Source organism: Anopheles moucheti, chromosome 3, assembly GCF_943734755.1.
Source record: "Anopheles moucheti chromosome 3, idAnoMoucSN_F20_07, whole genome shotgun sequence".
Taxonomy (NCBI): domain Eukaryota; kingdom Metazoa; phylum Arthropoda; class Insecta; order Diptera; family Culicidae; genus Anopheles; species Anopheles moucheti.
The window spans coordinates 53,544,724-53,568,134 of NC_069141.1; the positions used below are offsets into that span (position 1 = coordinate 53,544,724).

The window sequence follows — 23,411 nt, forward strand, 5'->3', positions numbered from 1 at the left end:
ACGAATTGTTTACATGCTACACACACACACACGAGCGCACACGAATGCAGTCACACGTGACAGTTGAAGATGCTTACATGCGTGGTGTGATAGCCTTGCAGACACCATGCCTTGCTACGTCCGTCCAATGGCTCTTCAAAACAAAGCTACACCGGACTTACGATTCTTTACGAACCAATGAAAAATACACTGCTTTGGCTAAAACAAAGAAACAGCCAAACAACTGTAATTTTATCGCTTTTTAAAACTACCAAGATTACTGCATACTCAACAGCAACATGATGACGGCTGAAAACAGGGTGTTCCCGTTGTTGGGAGTACTGTCAAAATTCGCGTTGATAATGCTGCCCACACTAGAGTGTTGTGGGACCATCCTTCCTGAATACCAGAGTTTGGCCAGCGCCAGAAGTGCTTATTTTGCTTGCGATAAAAAGATCTAAGAACTCGCTTGTAGCGATATCAATCACGTCTTTCTATTTCCTGTAGCAATTATACACTGAAGAATGTATTGTTCGCGATGGTAAAACAACACTAAACAGATTGCAGTAAAAACGCATTATAAGCGATATTCCAGGAAGTGGGAAAGTGCTGTAAAATTTTATACGTAAACTAATGCAACTTCAAAGAAAGTATGTCTAGCAGCGATCTTTCCTCTAAAGAAGCCATTGTAAGTATCTTATCATGGACGTAACATAGCTAACTGCATTTTTCATCACACAAAAAACAAAGCCGAGAACATTTGCACGAGCATTCATAGTCTAATCCGCAGTGGTTAAGGATTTAGAGACTAAAATTAGACATAGATGCGTATAGATGAGCATCATCGTAGCGCAAAGGCTCCATCTTTCATTCGCTAACACACAGGAACATCAATTGAAACATGATATCCACAAACCATTCGGTGTGCTCTGTTGTACTACGTCGTACTGCTTTTTGAGGTTAAACAAAGTGCTGATGCTGCTCGTTTATCGTTTTACCGTGCAGAAACGCTTCCTTCCGGCGTAAAGCAATGGTGAATGCTGCCGATCGGCATAGAAACAAGCATTAGGCGAGTACCCCACGCCCATAATGAGCAGCCTTTGGGATTGGAAAAGTTGATCTTTCACGTGCTGTTTGTTAAGAGTTATTAATTTGCGGTCGCAACGCCGTGGAAGATGATTTCCGGAACAAAACGCCGAGTTGGTTTGTATGATTGAAAGTGAAGCCGTTGGGTAAGAACTACAGATTTGATAGGGTACTAGCTCTGGATGATGAATTTGCCAAATTAACGAATTACCCCGGCTATCGCATAGTATTTGATGAACGTTTTGTGATGAAACGATTAGGGCAGTTCGATAAAGAAACCACTACCTGTTGGGTCAAATATCAACTATTGAAACCGACCAGTACTAACTGTTGTTTGTTTAAGTTGAGCGGCGTCGGCGTTTCAACATTAATGATAAAATCAAGGAACTGGGCACACTGCTGCCGAAAAACATGGAAGGATCAAGCAGTGAACTGAACGGGAAAGATGGACGTGTAAATAAGGGAACCATTTTAAAAGGAACGGTAGACTACGTAAAGGAGCTCAAGCTAGAGGTCTGCATGCTGAGACGTAACGATGAACTCGTTATGGCACTACGCAACGAAAACACAATGTTGTTGAAACGTGTTGCGGTAAGTTGATCGCGCTACTGTGCCTACTTTGTGAATTTGAATATGGTCAAACGATTACAAATGTTTGAAAGGAAAAACCAAAAATACCTCACCAATGTACGCTATTATCCATAATCCATACACCCATAATGCAAATAGTTATACCCAGTTTTTAGCTTACCTTTGAGCAAACCCCACGCAACCCGAAGGTAAGACGATTCCCAACGAACCTAAACGCACGGTTTGTATTAGTAAATGTTCTGAAGCTTTTGAATAGATTTAGTCCTGATCGCTGCGGATAACAAAATGTTCGTGCAAGTATGAACTTCGCGCAATCGATATCAATTTGGAGATTGTCCTTTTAATAATGCCTTCTTGTTCCTTTCTTCCCAATGTGTTACACACAGTCCAAGGTTGAGCAACAACTGTCTCCGTCAAAGGATGGCATCATCGGCGTGACGTTCTACATCTTTGTGGACATGTGTGAAAACAATCTGCAGCTCGAAAACCACGCCAACCGTCTACAGAGTTTGCGCAAGGAGCTAAATTATGTAAAAGAAACCGACTGGCAGTACAATTCAATCGAAAAAATTCTGGGTCAAAACTAAACTGCTGTCCCAGCCAATAATTACGTGCGCCAAGCGTGAATATTATAATTAAAGATTTTTTTCATCTTTGGTTTGTACTAAAGTGCCTTTTGTTTGGAATTATTTAAACTATCCGCTATCGCTGCAGCAAATATTGTTCATCTTAGCGTTAGCGTGTTTATGTTTTCTGAAACGAAAAGCTTTCCGACTATATCTATTCAAAATGATTCGTCTAACGGCGTGGTTCTTGCGTAAGGTGATGGAAAAAACGCCAGCCAATGAATTGTCGTTATCGGAAAACATACGACTGTACGAGGAAAAATTGTTGCAGGAGGAGGATCTTGATAACAAACCGAAGCAAAATGAGATCGCCAAGCAAATCATTGAACCAACGGATTGTTTTCAAACCACCGGTAAATCATTACATCGTTTAGAGTTGATGCTAATTGGTAGTTTTCTAACGTTTACCCCTCCATTGCAGGAACAATAACGGAGGTAAAAGCTGACTATTTTATCATCGATGGAATTTACTTCGTACCGAAAAAGATATTAAAAAACACCGAAGCGGGAAAACATGTGCAGGAAAATACGAAGCTGCAGTTCCTTGCCAACCGAAAAACTGATCCAGTATCGGGAGAAACGTCTACGAAGGTGGTCAAAATTATATCTGTGCTCGGTAACATTTGGAGCGGGGAGAGTGACACGGCGGCCGCAGCAGAAGAGGAAAATTGGGTGAGTAAAATGGATTGAGGAAAAACAAAACTTCAAATTGCAAAAGGTCGAGTTTGACGTTTAATAATTTTTCACTTTCCCTTCGGTATCCCTTCCTTTTCGGTATCTCGAATGTCACTAATCTGTAGTCGCAACCATCCGATACGGCCACAACAACTACCACTTACTACAAGAGTAATCGGCGCCGAGAGCCAGGCACTGTGATCGGCATTGAGAACGATGTGCTGATCGTGGAAACCGACGCCGGCGATCCGATCAGTGTGAACATTGATAAAACCGCCATGACTTTTGTGCCGGCAATGGGTGACTACGTGACGCTGGATTGCGTAGTGCAGATGGATGGAACGTTCGTAGACTTCAAAGGAGAGGTCCTGGATGTGGTCGGCATTGAACCGACACGCACCGTTTCCGACGTCGGTACAATCGTCACAATAGAAGAAGGGGAGGGAGGTGAGATCCGTACCGCTTCAAACACTACCGTTCTTTATCAAATGGGCATACTCAACGATTACCGGCCAAACAATGGCGATCGGGTGGAGTTTAAAGCTGTCGAAAACAAACACGTGCGAATGCGTTGCATCACGGTGAAACTGCTTGCTTCGGCCGTAATCAAAACGATAAAAATCAGTCCTGCCCAATCAAACGGCACGGCCCAGTTGGCAAAAGGTAGCGACAATAGACAGAAAAATAGTATATGGCAGGATAAGCACGGCATCTGTATCACGGGTGATTTCGACGTAACGCTGAAGGATGTAAATGATAGCGAATGCCGTAAGGTAACGATTACAAACCAATCGGACAGACAACAGAAGATATTGAAAATGTTGGGCCCAAAAAGTGATGTGTCCCAGGTGCGACTAAAATCACCCTATGTATACACGCAAACCTTTCTCTTCCCGGGGGAATCGGTTGAGTACGAGTTTGAAATATCTGGCGGTGGTTTATTCGGCAGGAATGAGGAATCGTGTATCTGGTGTTTCGGTGGTTCCTTCCGCATCGGTCGTATCTTTCGGATCACGGTAGGCGATAAGACGGACACAAACAAGCCGGCACTCAATTCAGTGGGAGGCATGTACAGTGGAAAGATATCTTACTGCAAGAAGCAACTTGCCCTGCTTAACATGCGACGTGCTCCGGGAACTGTCCTGGCCGGGCGAGGTACAACTAGCCGGATGAACTTTATCGCTCATCCACTGCCCGCATACATTGTGCCATCGGAGCTGTACGATATTTTACTGACCTCGCCGAGCCGGGCCGAGGCTAAAAACATACTAGAGCGGCCTCCGTACTGCTTGCACGAGAAGTTGTGCCCATTGAATTACAGCCGTATTATGAAAAATTTCATTTATCTGGAGGAAATAAGTCTACAGATCGAGTTCCGCAAACATGACATCGAAAGAACGCAATTCACACCGGAGGAGAGTTTCTTAGCACTGGAAGTGCCAAACATAGCGGAGGCGCGACCTTCCATCATGGTGGGCGATTCGGTGCGTGCCACAGCTCCTTGGACAAAAGATAACACGATCTATCAGGGTATCATACACCGGGTGCTACACAGCCGAGTTTTGCTCAAGTTCGACCAAACGTTCCATTCGCGGTACAATGGCGAAAGCTACGCAGTTCAGTTCATTTTCGGGCGCAGCGTATTCCGCAAGCAGCATCACGCAATCAAGCGCATACAGATGACGCTGGGATTCGATTATCTGTTTCCGATGCAAATTAAAATGCAACTACCGTTGCTTAATGTGCGACTTAACGCACGGAACGATATGCTGCTGGAAGAAACCGAGACGGATGCGGTCAAGAAGGTGCGCATATTACCGTGGTACAATCAGTCGCTCAATCGTTACCAAAAGCATGCAGTCGTGAATGTGCTACGGGGCGAGGCACGTCCAATGCCACACATTATCTTCGGACCTCCGGGTACGGGCAAAACGGTTACCATCATTGAGCTGATTCATCAACTCGTGGCGAATGTGCCTAGCGCGCGTGTTATCGTTGTTACACCGTCTAACAGTGCGGCCTACCTGATTACCGAGCGGTTGGCACGTGGTGGCATCTTGCAACCAGGGGATTTTATCCGACTTGTTGCCATGAGCCAGGTCGAGCGGGAATTCGTGCCGGAACATCTCGTACAGTACTGTGCCACAGTCGATGTGGCCGATGAACGTAACACGCTCGGTGAGGTACTTGTAACCGAATCAGGGTTGCGTATGAAATTCCAAGCGAAACACATCGGTAGACACCGTGTGACCATTAGCACTTGCCTCGGGGTCGGTTCGCTGATGATGATGAATTTCGATCCGAATCACTTTACGCACGTCATTATTGACGAGGCTGGCCAGGCAATGGAACCGGAAGCGCTGATCCCAATTTGCCAGGTTAGCCGAATGGCCGGCTCGGTGGTACTGGTCGGCGATCCAAAACAGCTCAGCCACACCGTTCACTTTTCGGAGGGTCAAGAATGGAACAACAACATCTCGCTAATGGAACGGTTGTTGGTCAACCAGAAGCTGTACGCGATCGATCGGCAGCGGTTCTCCGATGACACGGCCGGATTTGATCCACGGTTGGTAACAATGCTTCGCATCAACTATCGTTCGATTCCATCCGTACTTTCGCTGTACAACGATTTGTTTTACGCCAGTTCGCTCGAACCGTACCAACCCATCGTCACCCAGGAGAACGTAGAGTTGATCGCTGCCGTTCGCGACATTCTACGACTTCCACCGTCGGCGAACGAAGACAGCACCCGAAATGGGTTCTTTTTTTGCGGTATCAACGGTACCAACAAACAATCACCGGAAAGTCCGTCCTGGTTTAATCCGGCCGAAGCATGCATGGTACACAAGATCGTCGAACGGTTGTACCGGGGCGGACGATGCGGTCCGGATGATATTGGCATCATTACACCGTATGTTATGCAGGTGCGCAGCATTAGACGGATATTCGATGCAGCTTCACTCGAACCGCCCAAGATCGGTTCGGTGGAAGAATTCCAAGGGCAGGAAAGGAAAATAATCATCCTGTCGGCAGTACGTTCGTCCAGTCACTACTTGGCACGCGATGCCACCGCCAAGCTTGGATTTATATCAGCACCAAAACGTATTAACGTGGCTATTTCACGTGCCAAAGTTGTACTGGTGGTGGTGGGAAACCCGCACCTACTAGCAACGGATGTGATATGGGGAAGTTTGCTGAAGCGAGCGCTGGACGGTGATTCGTATTGTGGTTGCACGATCGAAGCAACGAGTGTGCGCCAGAATTCTGTTACGGATCAGCATCAGAACAATCTGTTGCAGCGCCAGTACAACGATGAAGAGGAAGATGACGAAGGTGAACAATATTGAACAACCGGTGGTGGGTGGTGTCTCTAAATTATAAGGATTACAAAGATCCGATAACGTATGACAATACCCGGTGATTCTGTTATGTTAAACCCCATACGACTAAGATAAGGAACCATTATTTGACACCAAGTATGGGATTGGTTTTGAATTTTAATTGATTGGTATTTTTATTCTACGCTTCTTTAGTTTTTACTGTTTTTTTTGGTTCTTTGCTGAATGCCCACTCTTATTAAACTATCGTTTAATTTCCTTTCTATTTCACCTTCATTCCAATGTTTTTTTTCACTTTCGCGTGTTACAACTGCTCGTTAATCAGGCTTCTGCAATTATCTATATGCTGCACGTAATGGTTTTGTATTTACGAGAGAAATAGAGACAATTTATAATTCATCCTATGCGTCAAACGTATCCAGGTGATTGTACTTTCTCACGCGATCGTTGTTTGATCGATGCCACATCCATCCGAAGGGGGTTGTGTAGGCATACACGGACTTCCTTATCTGTTGCGTAAAATAAGTCATTCGTTGAGAATTGCTACTGCCATTAGTAGTCTACAAAGAAGGTATTCTAATGGTGGAACTTACTGTTTTCAATTAGAACATACTCCTATTTGTCAAATACTTCAAACCGTAAATCAAGAATTGTTTGTGAATAAAATGTAATACATATTTTATAATTTCTTTTTATGTTGTCAAACTCACGCTTGTCTAATGCATTACCATATCACACATCTTTCGTTCTTATCGCTTTCTTGTGATTTAACACATTTTTCTTGGTTTGTTTGGCTAGCATCATATTGCTTCGTCTTAAAAAGAAAAAAGGAAACAATCATTTCTTATGGCCATTTTGAATTGCTTTGTTTGATTGCATTTGGTTTACCGGAAACGCCTATAAACGCTTGTGTACTCATTCGTTAAGGACCGGAGTTTTAAGGGCTGGACAACTTCCGGTATGGTTATACGTTTTTAAATCCGTTATTTTCTTTTTGCTGCATGTTCGATCTTTACCCATCTTATTTATCCAATTTGGGAACATTTCCATTCAGATCCTTTTCGGTAGGATAGAAATTTAATAATGGTGGAGAGATAGATAAATTTTACCACCAAACGATCGCACGCGAAGCACTCTGTTGTCTATACACTATACACAAACAGCAACTTACATTCATTTATAGTTTATATCAAAATTAATCAGAAATGCGAAATTATTAAAACAAACAAAATCATCGCTTGCCAGTCCCTCTCTCTCTCAATGCCAACCAGTGGAGCATACAAAATCTCATGTAATGTTTTGGTTTAGAACCGTTTTTAGATTTTCCCTCACTGATGATCACACGTTTCCAAAGAATATCATAACGATGCAGATCACATGGCGTACAGAGTGTGTGTGTGCAGTGGAAATGGATCAATAGTAAACTTTCTCGTTTAACTTACTCTTACTCCGGTGGTATATCCGGAAGAAGGTACGACTGCTACTAAAAATGACCTGATCGCGTGTACGCTTTGTGCCGTTGCTTTGCTGCCATTTAGGTATTTAGATTATGCGCGTGCTTGTTTACGTGTGTGTGTTTGTTTAGTTTGCTATATAATTTAAATATACATTCATCCTATATACATTCACATTAATTGGCGTGCTGCTGTGTATTACGTTAGGCTCGCTAGTTTTGTTTTCCGCCAATTTGAATAGCTTCACTATTTGATTTACTTTTGTTTTACCCTCTCCATTGCCTCTTTTTGGCTCCGAAACAAGGAACGCGCGTTGCCGAGAAAAAATAATTTAAAGGTCAAATTAAATAAGAAGCATGGACTAATGCCTATCGTACACGACAGTATCGCCCTGTTGTGTGCTGTGTTGCAAAGCATGCTGATTCTAAATTAGGTCCTGTTCGTTTTCTACCGCTAGATAACACATTCATCATTGGCGTTGAGTAATAACAGGCCAGATGAAGTACAACAATCCTCTGGAACTAGTCATAAATGCAACATCCAACTATACACAATACATTCCAGTATTCCAGGCGGACATCGTGCTTCTGCTTGTCCGATTGGCATTGGTGTGATGGTTTTTTTCCGTTACTCAACAGTAACTGCCTACATAGCTAATCGATGGGGTTTTGGCATTGAATTCCGGCAACGATACTGGTCTCCAGTACCACCAGTTGTAAATCACTGAAAGAAGAGCAACATACGTTTATTAGCCAGTCTTATAGCAGGATACAAGATAAAAAAATGATGTGATTCTGAATGACAATGCAAAAAGAGATGGAACAAATTTAGCTCAAATATTTTATGTCTGATAAACCATCAAGAAAATCCGTCGATGTTCCATCGTGCGGCCTTTGCACCAGAGCCTATGCAAAGACCGTTGAAAATCTAAATCTACTGATCTACTGTTATTGCCGTAACGTCGAAATTATTATATTTGATCATCCATTTCAGGTTGGACCAGAAAATATTTCTGATCGGACAAACATTCTTCATCATAACTCGCACTCTGTGGTGAAATCTACTGGCGCCTGGCACAGAACCGAACTTCCATTTTTTACACTCTGTTGCCTTTTCCAAATGGAACAAGGTACATCATAGTCGTTACCGCTAAATTTAGCTTCTAACTCATGAGTTTGTATCTCTACGGCATCAATTTCTGTCTCTAAAGCATCAGGGGTGCAAACCCTGTCAAGAAATGATTTGAAGCAAAAATGTTTATTTTAGAGATTACTTCAGAAGAAGCGAAATAAACAAAATTTGACGCCAACGACTGTACCTGATAACGTTATCAAATTTCGACTATGTATAATACCACATGCTACAAAAGAGAAAACAAAGCTGAGTTGACAAGGAAAACATCGTGCATAACTCGTGTGAATACTCATCATAATCAGTCCTGCTTTTCGTCTATCACTGCTGGAATGTACTTACATCCATAATAAGGAGGCAACCGGACGGAAAGTGTCCGACAGCGATGCCTGCATTCCTGTGTGGGTCGTAGCATAAACGTTCTGCTGCCACTTCCTTGGATGACGAACATATTGGCACACTCCGCATCGGGGACACTGTAGAGCGGTGCCTGAGGTGTATCGATTAGCAGGTACCGTTCCAAACTGACACCCGTCGCCGGAAGTCGGTTAGGCCGGGGAAACAACCTTCGCAGTAATCGGGCCGGTTCCATCCGGTTGCAACGCCACACATTGTGGCTTTCAGGTGCGGGGATTGTCCCATGGCCACCGGTCGTACCGCTGACGTTCGCGAACACGCGAAACAAATCATCCAGATTGTGAATAGCATCGTCGGTTGATTGAACCCGATACGCATCCTTGGTGAAGACCGACCGATGTTGTTCGACCAGCGCTTGCACACTGCCGATGTCGACCACCTCCTTTTGCGTTTTGAAAATGTACGGATAATTGACGGCGGCCGAAGCGACCAACGTTGAGCGCGGCTCATGCACGGCGGTGAAATCAAGCACATTGGCCACGTCCGCGCACGGATCACAGTTGAGATTTTCGACCTGAAAGTACGGATTGGTCAGCAGGCAGCTTTCGTCGTAGTACTCGGTGAGCGCTGGATACGAAGCGATGATCGGCACGGTGGCCTTGCGCCAATAGCGCATCCCCGGGTAGATGAAGCTCTGGATATTGCGCAGCACGATGGTCGACACCTCATGCTTGTATGAGAACACGACAAACAGCGTCAACAGCAGAAAGATGAAGTTGATGATCTTTTTCTTCCGCTCGATCACCGTCTTCAGCAGGGTGCGGCTCGTATGCTTGTCGAAGATGTAGTTGATGATGTTATTGTTGTGGAAGTAGTGCCGTATCAGGTAGTTGTTGAACTCGGTCTCGCTGATTTGGCCCCGCAGGGCAGCCAGATGCCGGAGACGGTTCAGGTTGTCCACGTACTTTCGGATGATCTCATTCTTGTCCCGCAAACCCGCAAAGTTCATGTCCAGCTCGTCACCCATCGGAAAGGAAGCACACACGCACACACACGCGCGTGACACAGGCGGATATCCGGTTTTCTAGGATGGCCCGCCGATATGATGGCGAACAGGGGGTGTCGCTATGCACCCAACTGCGATATTACCGAAATTGCACACCTCACCTACGGCAGGAAACCTTCGAATGACATTGCCAAAATTCGCCACAATTCGGAATCATCACCAATACCACGTACGTGCAGCTCCAGCTCAATGGAAGATTCTATTATTTTTAGCATCCGGGGCAGCGTCATCGATTGGGTTCGCAATTACTGGTTAACGTTTTTGGTTACCCCCGGGACCAAGGGACGAGAAAAAATGCACTTTTATGCGGGCCAGCTCTGCGTTTGCTTCATCCCGCTTAGCGTATAGTGTGAATCGATTATAAACAAACACGGAACGGTGTCATGTTTCTGCAGTTCAGTCTGCGTTTGTGTTCGTCGCAAAACTACGTTCTTCTGCTGCTGCGAATGCAAAGGAGTGTATGTGCATGCGAAAGTGTGTGTCTGTTTGGAACTGTTATTTTTTCCCTAGCACCAAACGGGCTAAACCGATGGTAACGTTTATACGGATGTATTGTGTTCTTCAATCATACCACAATTTGTAATGGCAGTTACTATTAGGCGTAAAGACGACTATAATATAATGGATGGCTTCGTTTCAGTGCAACATAACACAGATATCCAAAATTAATTACATAAAAACTATAAGAAACCCCAGAATTGACCATTACAGCCATTGTTTTATTCATGAAGCCAAGTCTAAAATTGCTACCATTATAGCAAAGGTACGACACTAATTCGCAGTTTGGCAGTGCTTTGATCATTACCATCTCTGGTGGATCTCGGGTCAATTGTTCGACAATAGTATTAAACAGAGTATAACTTGATTTAAGTTAATAATATATGATTCAATGGATTATTAGAATTATTAACCCACTTAAGATGAAGTTTCAAATGAATGCCTGAGCGCAACAAGTATCAATTTAATATCCTGGTTTGGCGTAATGAAATACTCTCCCATTTATTGTTCCATAAAGTACAGTTCTTGATACTACTCTTCCTTCTTGCTCGCCTTCAACGTTCTTTTTTTAGCTGGGCTTTTTTTGAACGCTTTGCCCCTCCAACGGGTCTTCTTAATTTTTTCACCAACAACCAATTTCTGTTTCATGCGGAAACGCTTTCGCTTTTGCTCTCCCTTACTTCCGGAGGCCGCGGTATCACCATTCGGAGACGGTTTAGTTGTCGATCCGTTAGTTGTCGATTTTTGAATCTTTCCTTTAGGTGTCTCATGTAGTTTCGTGTCCTTACTATCGCCTTTCGGTTTTTCGATTGTGTTAGATGACGGTGCCCGGTGTGGAGATCCATTTGCGGCACCATTGATTAATTTACGCTTTTTCTTATTTGGTTTGCCCTTTCCGTTTACCAGTTTAACGGGTTCAACTTCTTCGGTCGTTTTGATTCGCTTACTATCAACGTCATCAATTGGATTCTCTTGTTTGCGTTTCTTTCCTCCCATAGCTTTCATCTCGATCGCTTCATTTGTCCAACTTTTCGGCAGATATTTCAACGATTTGATGATGTCCGTCGAGTAGGAAATATCGAGTTGATCCTTGAGTTTGGTGAGTAGGTTTACTCTCGTCTAAAAAAGAAGTGAAAAATGAAATTAAATGCATGTCATTCCCGGGCAAAACCCATCGTTACGTACTATGTAGCTAATGGATATTCCGTTGCGTATTTTATTGATCACTTCCGTCTCCAGTGCAAGCGCTTCGCGTAAGTCCTTAAGCGCGTTGGCATACTTTGCAGCATACTCTTCTTCCAAGGATGGATTGACTTCCATTACATCAAGCTCTTTTTTATTCGCTTCTTTTAGTAGCATCTGAAAAACGAGAAGGTCTCAGTTCAAAGGTCCATTTTTCATACTACGAGCTGAGCAGCATTTGCAGCAACTTACATTAAACTTTTTCTTTTCGTCCTCCGCCAGCAAAGTAATTGCTGTTCCACGTAAACCAGCGCGTGCCGTTCTTCCAATGCGGTGGATGTACTTATCAACGTGATTGGGCATGTCGTACGAAATGACCACCTCAATGCTTTCAATGTCTATACCACGAGCTAGTGCATCCGTACAAATGATCCCATTCACTTTGCCCATGCTGAACCGATTCAGTACGCTTTTTCGTGTTGTTGGACTTAACGACGAAGACCATTCCTCAATGACCATTTCCGTTCCAAAGAGACGCTGCAGTACGAACGAAAGACGGTGCGAGTTGTTGATTCCGTTGGTGAATACCAAAAACTTCCGGTATCCATTCTCACGAATAAGTGCGTATAGTGTCAGTGGTTTGCTGTGCTGTTCCGTCGCGCAAACAAACTCCTGCAGCTCCAGTGGTGTCGTGTATTGCCCGGCGAACATTCCGCGCCGTGGTTCAGACTGCGAAGCTCCGGTATGTTGCGCCATAATGGTTCGTTCCTGTGGATCCATAACAGCAGTGAACAACTTTGGATGGAACAACTTTAGAGTTTTCAATTTTTCTGCGTCCCGCTTGAAGGTGGCAGAAAATAAAAGCTTGTGGGGCTGCCGGGCCCGATCGAAGAGCTCTGTTTGGGACAGCAACTCACTGGTACGACCCAATAAATATTCGTCCGATTCCTGTTTGACATGCTTATTCAGATGGTACAACCAATCGTTTTGAATCTGGTTCATCACCTTGTCCGCTTCATCCACAATCAAAAAACGAAGGTGCCGCAGAGTGAAGCCTTTTGTGGAATGCAAATGCTCTATCAGCCGACCGGCCGTAGTCACCACTACATCCACCTTCGATACGTATTCTCCGTTGCAATATTTCACGAGCTTCTTTTGTTCGCCCTCTAGCTGCGTTCCTCTCGAAAGACAAACGGGTCGAATGTGTGTTCCTTCGCACAGCTTTTGAAACACCATAAACACCTGTTGGGCAAGCTCCTGAACGGGCAGAATTACCAGGGCACGGACGGCAGGCGCAACACGATGCAGCAGCAGCTGCACAACCGGCACCACAAATGCAAGCGTTTTCCCGCTACCGGTCGGCGAAGAAATACATACATCACGGGGCCAGAATGGTGCGGGTTTCTGATGCGCTTCCAGTATCCAGGGAATAACCGTTTCCTGCACTGGAAACAGTCGTTTATAGCCCATGCGCCGCAAGTTACGTTTGATCATTTCATCCAGATAGATCTGCTTCTTTACTGAAGGTCCTTTGGAGGAAAGATCTCTTTCAATGATCGTGGGATGCGACAACCATGGTGGTAGCACTTCGTCCGTTTGTTTCAGTCGGTGCAATTTATCGCCACCCAATACAATAAAGTCACCCAATTGCTTTCTTCCTTCGTCTGCTTGGGATCGATTTGGATGTTCTTTATCGTTCTCATTTGCATCTTCTTCCGTCTGCCTTTTGTCACTTTCCAGTTCCTCTTGCAATAGTCTGTTTGGAGCAACATTTGGAGTACTGACCTCATCGATTATTGTGTCGGACGGATGCGCTAAATGAGTGTTTTCTTGCTGTTCCGATGATTGTTGAATGGTTTCTTCGCTTTCAGTTGTAATTTTTGTCGTCCTTAAAAGTGCTTTCTTTGCTTTACGGGCCTGCAGCTTCTGCAGGATTAGTTCTTCTTGCGTTTTTTCGTCCTCCTTATTAAGTTTGGTTTCATCGTATCTGAGAAATGAGAAAACCGAATATGCAGTTTGACAATTACATTAACTGATTCACAGAGATTAATTCACTGAAAATACCTGTTAACGGTGAAAAGCTCCATCGTTGCTGTTACACGTACGAGCGCTATGCAAATCTAGACCAAACACGTGCGTTTGTTTACTTCTGTGGCTAGTGTGGTGTAAGCCGAAAACTGACAGCTCCAACTGTGGTGTAATAGACGAGTGTGGTGTAACTTCGGTCAAACTGACATGTGGAAAAAGTGAGGTTAAAGCACTCCGTAAAAAGTTCAGTCCCTGCATGATCTTTGCGCTCCGGGAGAGAAGTGTGCGAATATTTAGCGTTCCCGAAACTCGCAGATTACCACGCTGGTGATCGGAACTACAATTGAGCAAAGTATTTCTTTCGGTGATAAAACGTGTTGCACATAACATTAATTTTAAGCTTTCGCTGCATCGGATTTGTAGTACAGCAGCGAACAGAGATAAAACAAAGAACGGGGGTGCCTCTGCGAAATTTTACTCCCCGGTCATCCGAGCAAACCGCACCACAGGACTTGTCCCGGTAAAAATAGCAAAAAATGGAACACATCATAAAAAATCTCCTAGTGGCGGACAATGATTTGATACAGCAAGTAAGTATTGATAATCGAATTCTTGATACATAAGTCACCTGTGGGCCGTACCGTGTATGATGAATATAGCCATACCTTCGCTTCCGTTGCACGGCGACATTTTAGCATAGTTGATTGAATTTCCTGTATCGAGAAACTTCCTTTGATGAGTTTGCGATGGTATCACGTTGCATCGAACTACTGTTTCATTATAATCATTGTTCTTTCCTCTTTGCCGTAGGCATCTGCCGATCTGAAAGAAGCTTTCAAGAAACCGGAAACGATTCCTCAGCTCTGTGAAATATGTGTTACCAACAGCGACGCTCAGGTGAGACAGTATGCAGCGATGCTGTTGAAAAAGCATCTGGGTAAACTGCGTGCGTGGCGAGAAGTACCGGCCGAAACTCAAGCCCTCATCAAAAAGGGCATGCTGGAGGCTATCGTGAACGAATCGGAAAAGTCCGTCAGGAATGCAATTACCGGTTTCGTAGGTGTGCTGGTAAAACATGAAGCCGAAAAAGAGGACGGCTGGATGGGCGAGGTGCTAAAGTTTATGTTCGAAAGCACGAGCTCGAGCGATCCGAAGCTGAGCGAACTAGGTTCGTCCGTATTTGCCACGCTAACCGATGTGGCACCGGATCAATTCATGCCACATATTGAGATGGTCTGTCAATTGTTCTCCACGGCACTGATGACTACTGAAGCTGGTGGCAACATGGCCACGCCGGTAATCTACAACATTTTGCTCGGCATGTCCCACCTGGTCCCGTTTATTCCGGGTCGGCAAGAGATCGAACAGACCTACCAAGACTCAATACCGTATGTGTTGAAGGCACTGGGGGCATTTGCCGAGCAGGATTCGTTCAAATTCATCGAAGCGTTCGACATATTGGAAAACCTGGCCGACGAATCCTCGCGAACACTCTCACCGCACATGAAGCTGTTAATCGAATTCTGCCTGCAAATGGCCGGTAACACCCAGCTGGACGATTCGGTACGCGTGAAAACTATCACCTATATCGGGTGGCTGGTACGGTTGAAGAAGAAAATGATTATCAAACAAAAGCTGGTAGAACCGATTGTCAATGCCCTGTTCGCACTGATGAGTGTTGCACCGGAGGTGGAAGAAGAGGATGAGGAATACTTCGGTAGCAACGAGGTCTCAACACCCAGCACTTGTGCCACCCAATCTCTTGACGTGCTCGCATTGCATATTCCACCGAAACAGCTGTTTCCACCACTGATGGCTCTGCTCGAACCGGCTCTTGCCGGTAGTGATCCGCTGCCAAAGAAAGCCGCCTACCTTTCCATCGCAGTCATTGCCGAAGGTTGCTCCGAGCACATTTGCAGCAAATATTTACGAGTGCTGGTAGATGTTATTAAACGTGGCATCACCGATGAGAACGTTATGATTCGCAATGCTGCGCTGTTTGCGCTCGGTCAGTTCTCTGAACATTTGCAGCCAGAAATTTCGCAACATGCGGATGAAATTTTGCCAATTTTGTTCGAGTTTCTGCAACAGCTGTGCCTGCAGATTCGTTCCGGTGGTAAGGAACCGCCCCATATCGACCGCGTGTTCTATGCTCTAGAGACAACGTGCGAAAATCTAGAAGATCAGGTAACACCTTATTTGCCGATGTTAATGGAGCGCCTGTTTGAATCGTTGGATTCCCGCAACAGTGTCCATCTGCGCGAGCTATCGTTGACAACAATCGCTGCCACGGCAAGCGCGGCAAAGGAACAAATGCTTCCATACTTTCCGCGCCTGATCGATAGTCTGAAGCTGTATTTGGTGAAAACAGACGAAGAAGACATATGCACGTTGCGCCCCCAGGCGATAGACACTTTTGCGGCATTGGTTCGAACAATTGGGCGGGATAATTTTCTTCCCCTGGCTGTGGATACACTCAACATGGGTTTAACGATGATGGACGAAGGCAACGATCCCGATCTTCGTCGCAGTTGTTACAATCTATTCGCCTCGATGGCATCATCGGTCAAGGAGGACATGTCGGGTTCGTTGAACAAGATTGTCGAGACGATGTTGGAGAGTGTGCGTAGTTCGGAAGGAATAGTACCGACCTTCAAAGACGGTGCTGGAGATGATATGCCCATTCTGCCGAATGGTGGCGTAGGTGCAAACGGTTCCGGCGATGGTGATGACGAAGACGAAGAATTCGACATAGAGAATTCTGTCGGCGACGAGGAAGAAGACGAGGAGGATATCGCAGGCTATAGTATCGAGAATGCATACATGGATGAAAAGGAGGAAGCCATTTTAGCGTTAATGGAGTTCGCCGAACATACGGGGCCCGCTTTTGCTCCATTCATTCAAACCGCTTTTGAAGAGATTTACAAGCTGTTGAATCATCCGAACGAGGACATACGGAAGGCGTCGATCGATGCGGTCAAACAGTTTGTGGTTGCGCTGCATCAACTGGGCAACATGGAAGGTGTACATCAAACGATCTTAATTTTGATACCGAAGCTTAGTGAAATCATTCGTACGGACGAGGAACGCACGGTAGTCATGTCGGCATTAGATGGCTTTAGTGACATTCTGCAGGAGGTCGGTGCAGCCACATTCCAAGCAGATGGGCAGAAGGATGCCGTGTTTAACTGCATTGTGGACGTGCTGAATGGAAAGGTTGCCTGCCAATTCGATGAACCGGTCGACGAAGAGCAGGAAGAGAGCGAATATGATGAGGCCATCCTCGAGTCGGCTGGAGATATTTTACCAAAGTTTGGTCGCGCCTTGCCGGCGGAAGAGTTTGCCGTTTACTTTGGACGTGTGTGGCCATATTTTATACAAAAAATTGTAAGTAGCGGTATGCATAACGGATTGTTAAATTAACTAACATTGCAATTGGTTTACGCTGCAGGAAAAATCGAAACAAAAGGATGAATCGAGCGACTCGCAGCGTGCCTTTGCGATCGGTGTGCTGGCGGAATGTTTCGAGGGTCTGAAAGAGTACACGCGAAACTGGATCGATTCACTGTTGCCAATATTTCTGTCTGGCGTGCAGGATCGTAACAATGAGGTACGGAGCAATACGGTTTACGGTCTGGGAGAGATGGTGAAGCACGGAAAAGAATGCACTTTCGGGTATGTTCAAAACCCCTATTGTTTCGCAATTCTCATGTTGTTTGTCCTGTACTGTACCATGCATTGTTTTTCCTTACAGCCACTATCCACAAATTATGGCAGCTCTCTCACAGCTCGTATCAAAGGAAGAACATAACGGCACGTTGGACAACCTATGTGGTGCTCTAGCACGACTCATTATCACCAATTGCAGTCTGGTGCCGCTAAAAAATGTTCGTAGCTCTTTCATAATGACAATCTTTTTTTCATTAGAATTAGGTTTATTCACAAAGACTAATCATATTTTATAGGTACTCCCTGTGTTTGTGGATTATCTTCCTTTGCGTGAAGATTTCACCGAAAATTTGGCCGTGTTCCAGTGCCTTGATTTGCTATACCGACAGGGTGATGAAAACCTAGTGCCGGTTTTGTGTCGTGTTCTGGTCGTTGGTTTACAGGTGCTATATAAGAAGGAGCACGACACAGAAGGTAGGTGCATTAATGTCGATAAATCGACCATGAAGAAAATAGTAATCGGCTTATACATCACATCCCTCGGTTACAGAATGTCGCGAGCTGGTTCATAATCTGGTCAAGCAGATCAGCAAAGACTTCCCGGACAAGTTTAGCGAGGTGATCCGCAGCAGTGCCGAGGTTGCAGAATTTGTGCAAACGCTTTCGCTGCAGTAGAAGTTAGCGAAACCGCACTTCATGCGCAAACTATTCGTAACTTACATCAATCCATATCTACTGCATAATACATGCATGAAACGAGACAGTAACAAGTGAAAGATAAATCAGGATAACGAAAGGAATATAGTGTGCGGGAGTGTAATTTTTCGTCGTCTTATTCAAGAATCCAGACGAATGTGAGCGATAAAGAGAAGCTCGTTCAAATGAATCATTTTCAGAGTAAAAAAGGAAATGTGAAGTCATACGATTGAACTTTGAGGAGAACGATGTTCCGTGCATTAGGTAAAGGCCATCCCTACATAAACTACACAAAATGTGATGGGTAAACGGCTCACGCAAAATTAAGGCTGTGGTTTGCTCTCCCACTTTCGTATTGAAGATGTTCGGTTATCGTTTCCCCTCCCATATATAGAGACTGGATGTTTTCTGCCGGCCAGGTATACAAAGAGTTGAACTATCAAAACCGAAATCCTGTCATCAAAACGCTTTATTGAATCCTACAGAAGAACAAAACCGCGGTTTTAACTAATCCGTCTAGTAAATCGTTACAACTTAACTCACAGAGTAAACTGTACACTCTAACCACCATCGTTTGAAGTGTTGGTTCACGACATACACTTTCGCATGCATGTTTTTTCAATAGTATTTTTGGTCTGCATTGTTCACTTCATGCATCTACAGCAACGATTTTTACAAGCACTTGTTTCTTCCCTTTTTCTGATAATGTATCATTTTTTTTATAAATCTCGGGTTCGTTTATGTTCAGGCACAGTTCCTCATACAAAACTGATTGTCCCTTGCGCGTGGCAAAAGGGCATATGCTATAAAGCGTGATTTGTGTTTCATTACTAACCACATATATACATATAAATAATTTATCTATCAATGCGTATAATACATACACGTGTGTAGCACATAAGTTCGTCCAAGACGATATAATTTTTTTAATAGAAAATGCGTATTGGAAACACTAATTGTTTGAAGTAAATGGAGGATATGTTGGGTAGGATTCTGTACCACCAACAAATAAGTCACCTACTGCTTTACTTAAGTTTTTATTTGTTCCTTTAAACGTTCAGCCTGTTGAAGCAAATCAATTATTGCACACGTAAAATTGGGGTTTAGTTAAACACAAGCGTTGGATCTTTCATAATTTAGCTTAACCCATAACCATAATGTATAGCGATACATTCTAAACGAACGATATTCCTCAATTGTGTTCCCCTCTCACGATCTGCATTTATAAATACACTGTAAGTAATACACTCATGGGTGCATAGTCTACAGGAGAAATATGTGTATCGCAAGCCGCACTTCAGCAATACCCTGCTCAAACATATATGGAAAGACAATGCGCAACGTCCGTTGTGTTCTTGCACACGGTCCCAATAAATCAGTTACGTCCATGCCAGAATCGGTCGAAACGGAATAGAGAATCGTTCAAAGGTTAGCGGCGTGCCGTAAAGAACTGTTTACATATATATACAATAGTACCCCCAGACACACATACATTCGCCTACATGTTTAAACAATTAGATATCTACACTACAACTGTCTGCAATAGTAATTCTCTCTAGTGAAGTCACCATGTAGTAGACTTGTTGTGTAATATGCTTGATTTTTTTTCTGATTAGTATGTGATAGTATACTCCCACCATGGCTGATTCGTATATGAAAATAGAAGAAAAATGGTATGGCTTTTAGTAGAGATCATAGCCATCAGCTGTGAGAAGTTACGGGCCAACTTTAAGCAAAGAACCTAAGAAATTAGAATGAAGAAAGTTTTTCTTCTACTGAAAATAAGCAACACATAGAAGGGAATATGGTACTGCAGAGTTGAATAGTTGACAAAAAAGGACACATGATCTATACGGAAAACGTGTATTACAATGCTTTACTGTTGTTGATATAACACGTGTCTGTTTAGTTATCAATTATGAACAATTACTAACACAATGATTATTTTCAAATTATACTTCTGAAGGATGTCGTGTTCTAGGGCGAGTGTTGGATTGCTTCTTAACCAAGCGATTGACAATAATTACTTTCACAGGCATGAAAAAAGTTAATAAAGCAGAAAATAGCATTACAACATATGTGCATTTCGATGGTAAAATGTTTATTTCTGTTCACACACACACACACATTCAAATGGTAGAATCTTGCGAATCGAATCTTTTGATCGAACCATACTTTACTACATCACGAGAAGGAAAACATTCCCTTATAACGGAGTTGTACCGAGTACAACATTATCGTTTTTGCTGCACACATAATTAATACATATGTCTCGATTGTATGAGCAATATCTATTCACGGTGCAATTGAGAAGGGAATGAAAGCATATACAAAATAACAAAACATCAAATAAAGACGTACGCGGGAGCAGAGAATGGTTTCACATTCTACTTCATTTCAACGATCCTCTCTACCCTGAAGGAACGACTTTGTGCGTGTTTTTTCCCTGCAATACAAAACAAAGGTGGGATTGTGTACATGAAGTACCCATTTCTCCGCACATGGTACCACGCTTGGCGATTTGTGTTTAAATATAAAAAAACTGCCAACTATATTCTCCCTAAAAACTTCGCCACGCGTTTGTTCCAATTTTTAGTAACATCGGCTTACCTAACGTACAGATAAATGGAATTGTCATATCAATTGCATTAATTGCTAGCTGCTATGCGCACGTTGAACTCTTCGCGCTACGCGCCACGCTTTAAGCGGAAGTTCTTGTAGCTGACGTATTTTACCACTACCCCATCGGTACCAGAGGAGCCCGTAAAGGAGGCAAATAAATATCTCTATATAATACCCATCGATCGTAATCGTACATTTACCACCACCTGCACTGCATGTCTGTAATATAGTAAAATGAAAAATAGTAATTGAGATCAATCGATGAAACGATATCCAATAAAATGGAGTAATTTCTTACCTCCTTCAGTGCTGCATCAGAACAATCATTCTCTGTTGCGTTCGAGCATCGTTTCCACGTAAGATAATCGACTAACCACAGAACCACGGTCGTCGGCCAATTGCCACCGAGGTTGCTGAGTGTGTTTAGCAGCGTCATATAGGTGCCTCCGACGGCGGGATCGCTTATCCGTGCGAAAAAGGCCATCACAGCCACAAACATGCTATAAAGTGCGATCTGGTACAGACCGTAGTTCGTTAGCAGCAGTATGTAGTAGTAGTACGGTACGTGATGTTCTCGTATGATGGCAGGAGTAATCCATACAATACCGGCCGCTGCTAGTGTTAGTGCTATCCGGTAAGGGATGGCTTTCAGGTAAACCTCCATGGGTCGCGTCCCAGCAGTATATTTACTGATCACCAGCGGTAAAACTATCTGCAGTGGCACAAGTGGAACAACTAGCAACGCTAGCTTATCTTTCGGGACACCGGCATCAATCAGCTTCAGCGAGGTAACCGCATCGCAAGCGGCAAATCCTGCCTTGGCCGTTAACAGTATGGCCACCAGTGTCAGAATCGGTTTCATCTTGACTATATCGAGCAGCAGATGATAGGTTTGTTTTATGTCCAGCTCCAGATGTTCCTCGTGGCCTCGATCGATGCTGGGTGCGAGTTCTTGTTTGCATAGCGCCACCAATGTGGTCGTAACAAGAAACACTAACCCCCAGAACCAGAGATATCCGGACAGATTGACCAAACCCTCCGGTGCGGGTTCGGAGCGCAGGTAACTGTTGCAAAATTCGGCCGATTCCAATGCCATAAAGGCCACATAACCGAGGAAATATCCTGCCGTTTGGCCTACACTATTGCAGGTCGATGCGTGTCCCACGTTGCAACGTTTCAGCATCGTTAAGGCCCATCCATCTACAGCGATGTCTTGTGTAGCGGCCAGAAAGTTTAGCATAAAAAATATGCCCGTCAATAGCGGAATGTTGAATGTGCTGCTCTCCGCGTTGGAATGGTCTTCGTCGGAACTGCTGTTTTCAGCGCCCAACCAACGGTTAACGTGCAGTGATAGAATAAGCATAAATATCCCTATCAGGTACTGCGTTGGGATGAGCCATGATTTTCGCCTTCCGAAGCGTTTCCAGAACAGTGAATCCACTATGGGTGCCCATAGCAACTTTAAGCTGAACGGCCAGTGAGCGAAACTGAATTCAGCCTAAAAAGATAAAATAAAATTACATTTAGTTTCAGTGTTAGCGCCAGTCTCTCAAAGTTTAAACAATTTCTTGCGCCTATATGTCTTGCATAACCAATTACACATAGTTGAAGCAAGATATGGTTCTACGTCAATCACGATAAGCTGACTATGATAAGAAATCGTTCAAGAATCGAAATACTTGCTTCGACTATCAACTACCCACCTGCTGTTTGTAGCTTGCACCGCGATTCTGCAGCAACATGGGTATGGCCGAGGCCAATCCGATTGGAATGCCTTGCAGCAGATAGAGAAAGAACAGTATGGAAATGTTGCCCCAGTCCCCTCGCAGGTCACTCTTTTCGTGCTTTTCTTCATCGTTGACCGTCACAAGGAGCGTTTCACGATCAACGCGGTCTGTTTTCTTACGACGGTTGCTCATTTTACGTTATACGCCTTTGGTGTGTTTTAGACGATCGTGGACAAATTGCTTTCCTTCGCTTTCGCTGTGAATAGAGAAAATAATAGCAATCACATCGAGAATCATGCGCTTAGTTTAGCAAACAAACTGCTTTGGAAGCAAACGAACAGTTTACTTGTTCGAGAGGTACACGTCACTAGCCGTGTGTGGAACGGTTGCAAATGTTTTCCCGTTCTCAATCCATATGCCCCAATAATGACCGAACACGTACCTGATTTTCGTGCAGACCGGCAAACGGAAAGTGATTGCAAACACGTTAGCTTAATCCAGCAAAATAGAAGGGAAGACAAGGCTCAGCATTGTTACAACAATGAACATATCGGCGTTTAAACAGAATCAGGAATAAGAAGCACGATGATAGTACGTGGAAAGTGAGAAGAGAAAGAGAGAATTTATTTGTTTGTTGACATTTGGAGCAAAATTGACGGTTTGGTGACAGTGTGCCAGAGTGCCCT

General features: G+C 44.1%; 6 protein-coding genes across 9 annotated transcripts; 3 read left to right on the top strand and 3 right to left on the bottom strand.

Annotated features, from left to right (window-relative positions):
* The first annotated feature begins 371 nt into the window (after positions 1–371).
* On the top strand, positions 372–2,246 carry LOC128305234 (uncharacterized). Of its 3 annotated transcripts, none has more exons than XR_008287454.1 (2): positions 372–667; positions 985–1,480. XR_008287454.1 is itself a non-coding variant. In XM_053042595.1 (2 exons), exons 1-2 carry the CDS (start codon positions 632–634, stop codon positions 2,241–2,243), a joined length of 237 nt encoding a protein of 78 aa, XP_052898555.1. In that variant the 5' UTR covers positions 372–631; the 3' UTR covers positions 2,244–2,246. The 3 variants fall into 3 exon arrangements, 2 of the variants coding, with proteins under 2 accessions (XP_052898555.1, XP_052898556.1); XM_053042595.1 differs by lacking the exon at positions 985–1,480 and adding an exon at positions 2,043–2,246; XM_053042596.1 differs by lacking the exons at positions 372–667; positions 985–1,480 and adding exons at positions 1,693–1,953; positions 2,043–2,246.
* Positions 2,247–2,320: 74 nt separating this feature from the next.
* On the top strand, positions 2,321–6,475 carry LOC128305232 (probable RNA helicase armi). The gene is made up of 3 exons (XM_053042593.1): positions 2,321–2,635; positions 2,704–2,954; positions 3,083–6,475. Exons 1-3 carry the CDS (start codon positions 2,446–2,448, stop codon positions 6,302–6,304), a joined length of 3,663 nt encoding a protein of 1,220 aa, XP_052898553.1. The 5' UTR covers positions 2,321–2,445; the 3' UTR covers positions 6,305–6,475.
* A 499-nt stretch (positions 6,476–6,974) lies between these two features.
* LOC128305233 (uncharacterized) lies at positions 6,975–10,738 on the bottom strand. Its single transcript, XM_053042594.1, has 2 exons — positions 9,223–10,738; positions 6,975–8,472 (listed from the first exon to the last, which is right to left on the bottom strand). The coding sequence occupies exons 1-2, from the start codon at positions 10,262–10,264 to the stop codon at positions 8,381–8,383; spliced, it is 1,134 nt and encodes a 377-aa protein (XP_052898554.1). The 5' UTR covers positions 10,265–10,738; the 3' UTR covers positions 6,975–8,380.
* Positions 10,739–11,277: 539 nt separating this feature from the next.
* On the bottom strand, positions 11,278–14,115 carry LOC128302569 (probable ATP-dependent RNA helicase Dbp73D). Its single transcript, XM_053039419.1, has 4 exons — positions 14,048–14,115; positions 12,236–13,970; positions 11,987–12,160; positions 11,278–11,920 (listed from the first exon to the last, which is right to left on the bottom strand). The coding sequence occupies exons 1-4, from the start codon at positions 14,068–14,070 to the stop codon at positions 11,333–11,335; spliced, it is 2,520 nt and encodes an 839-aa protein (XP_052895379.1). The 5' UTR covers positions 14,071–14,115; the 3' UTR covers positions 11,278–11,332.
* A 125-nt stretch (positions 14,116–14,240) lies between these two features.
* LOC128300543 (importin-4-like) lies at positions 14,241–18,536 on the top strand. 2 transcript variants are annotated; one of them, XM_053036644.1, is made up of 7 exons: positions 14,241–14,363; positions 14,435–14,601; positions 14,822–17,398; positions 17,463–17,686; positions 17,766–17,898; positions 17,977–18,154; positions 18,231–18,536. In XM_053036644.1, the coding sequence occupies exons 2-7, from the start codon at positions 14,548–14,550 to the stop codon at positions 18,353–18,355; spliced, it is 3,291 nt and encodes a 1,096-aa protein (XP_052892604.1). In that variant the 5' UTR covers positions 14,241–14,363; positions 14,435–14,547; the 3' UTR covers positions 18,356–18,536. The 2 variants fall into 2 exon arrangements, with proteins under 2 accessions (XP_052892604.1, XP_052892603.1); XM_053036643.1 differs by having other exon boundaries at positions 14,259–14,601.
* Positions 18,537–19,105: 569 nt separating this feature from the next.
* Positions 19,106–23,307, bottom strand: LOC128300544 (acetyl-coenzyme A transporter 1). The gene is made up of 4 exons (XM_053036645.1): positions 23,168–23,307; positions 22,702–22,981; positions 21,297–22,496; positions 19,106–21,217 (listed from the first exon to the last, which is right to left on the bottom strand). The coding sequence occupies exons 2-4, from the start codon at positions 22,915–22,917 to the stop codon at positions 21,032–21,034; spliced, it is 1,602 nt and encodes a 533-aa protein (XP_052892605.1). The 5' UTR covers positions 22,918–22,981; positions 23,168–23,307; the 3' UTR covers positions 19,106–21,031.
* Between the last annotated feature and the right edge of the window lie 104 nt (positions 23,308–23,411).

What these genes read in the sequence shown, in the direction of transcription:
- LOC128305233 (XM_053042594.1), bottom strand. Translation starts at nt 10,264, where the DNA reads ATGGGTGACGAGCTGGACATGAACTTTGCGGGTTTGCGGGACAAGAAT. An exon ending in GTTGCCTCCTTATTATGGAT is followed by an intron (nt 8,473 to 9,222) that starts GTAAGTACATTC and finishes CTCTTCTTTCAG; the next exon opens with TGATTTACAACTGGTGGTAC.
- LOC128300544 (XM_053036645.1), bottom strand. Translation starts at nt 22,917, where the DNA reads ATGAGCAACCGTCGTAAGAAAACAGACCGCGTTGATCGTGAAACGCTC. An exon ending in GTGCAAGCTACAAACAGCAG is followed by an intron (nt 22,497 to 22,701) that starts GTGGGTAGTTGA and finishes TTATCTTTTTAG; the next exon opens with GCTGAATTCAGTTTCGCTCA. An exon ending in CTGATGCAGCACTGAAGGAG is followed by an intron (nt 21,218 to 21,296) that starts GTAAGAAATTAC and finishes ACTATATTACAG; the next exon opens with ACATGCAGTGCAGGTGGTGG.
- LOC128300543 (XM_053036644.1), top strand. Translation starts at nt 14,548, where the DNA reads ATGGAACACATCATAAAAAATCTCCTAGTGGCGGACAATGATTTGATA. An exon ending in ACAATGATTTGATACAGCAA is followed by an intron (nt 14,602 to 14,821) that starts GTAAGTATTGAT and finishes TCTTTGCCGTAG; the next exon opens with GCATCTGCCGATCTGAAAGA. An exon ending in CATATTTTATACAAAAAATT is followed by an intron (nt 17,399 to 17,462) that starts GTAAGTAGCGGT and finishes TTTACGCTGCAG; the next exon opens with GAAAAATCGAAACAAAAGGA.
- LOC128305234 (XM_053042595.1), top strand. Translation starts at nt 632, where the DNA reads ATGTCTAGCAGCGATCTTTCCTCTAAAGAAGCCATT. An exon ending in TTTCCTCTAAAGAAGCCATT is followed by an intron (nt 668 to 2,042) that starts GTAAGTATCTTA and finishes TGTTACACACAG; the next exon opens with TCCAAGGTTGAGCAACAACT.
- LOC128302569 (XM_053039419.1), bottom strand. Translation starts at nt 14,070, where the DNA reads ATGGAGCTTTTCACCGTTAACAG. An exon ending in GAGCTTTTCACCGTTAACAG is followed by an intron (nt 13,971 to 14,047) that starts GTATTTTCAGTG and finishes CTCATTTCTCAG; the next exon opens with ATACGATGAAACCAAACTTA. An exon ending in ACGAAAAGAAAAAGTTTAAT is followed by an intron (nt 12,161 to 12,235) that starts GTAAGTTGCTGC and finishes CTCGTTTTTCAG; the next exon opens with ATGCTACTAAAAGAAGCGAA.
- LOC128305232 (XM_053042593.1), top strand. Translation starts at nt 2,446, where the DNA reads ATGATTCGTCTAACGGCGTGGTTCTTGCGTAAGGTGATGGAAAAAACG. An exon ending in GGATTGTTTTCAAACCACCG is followed by an intron (nt 2,636 to 2,703) that starts GTAAATCATTAC and finishes CCTCCATTGCAG; the next exon opens with GAACAATAACGGAGGTAAAA. An exon ending in CAGCAGAAGAGGAAAATTGG is followed by an intron (nt 2,955 to 3,082) that starts GTGAGTAAAATG and finishes ACTAATCTGTAG; the next exon opens with TCGCAACCATCCGATACGGC.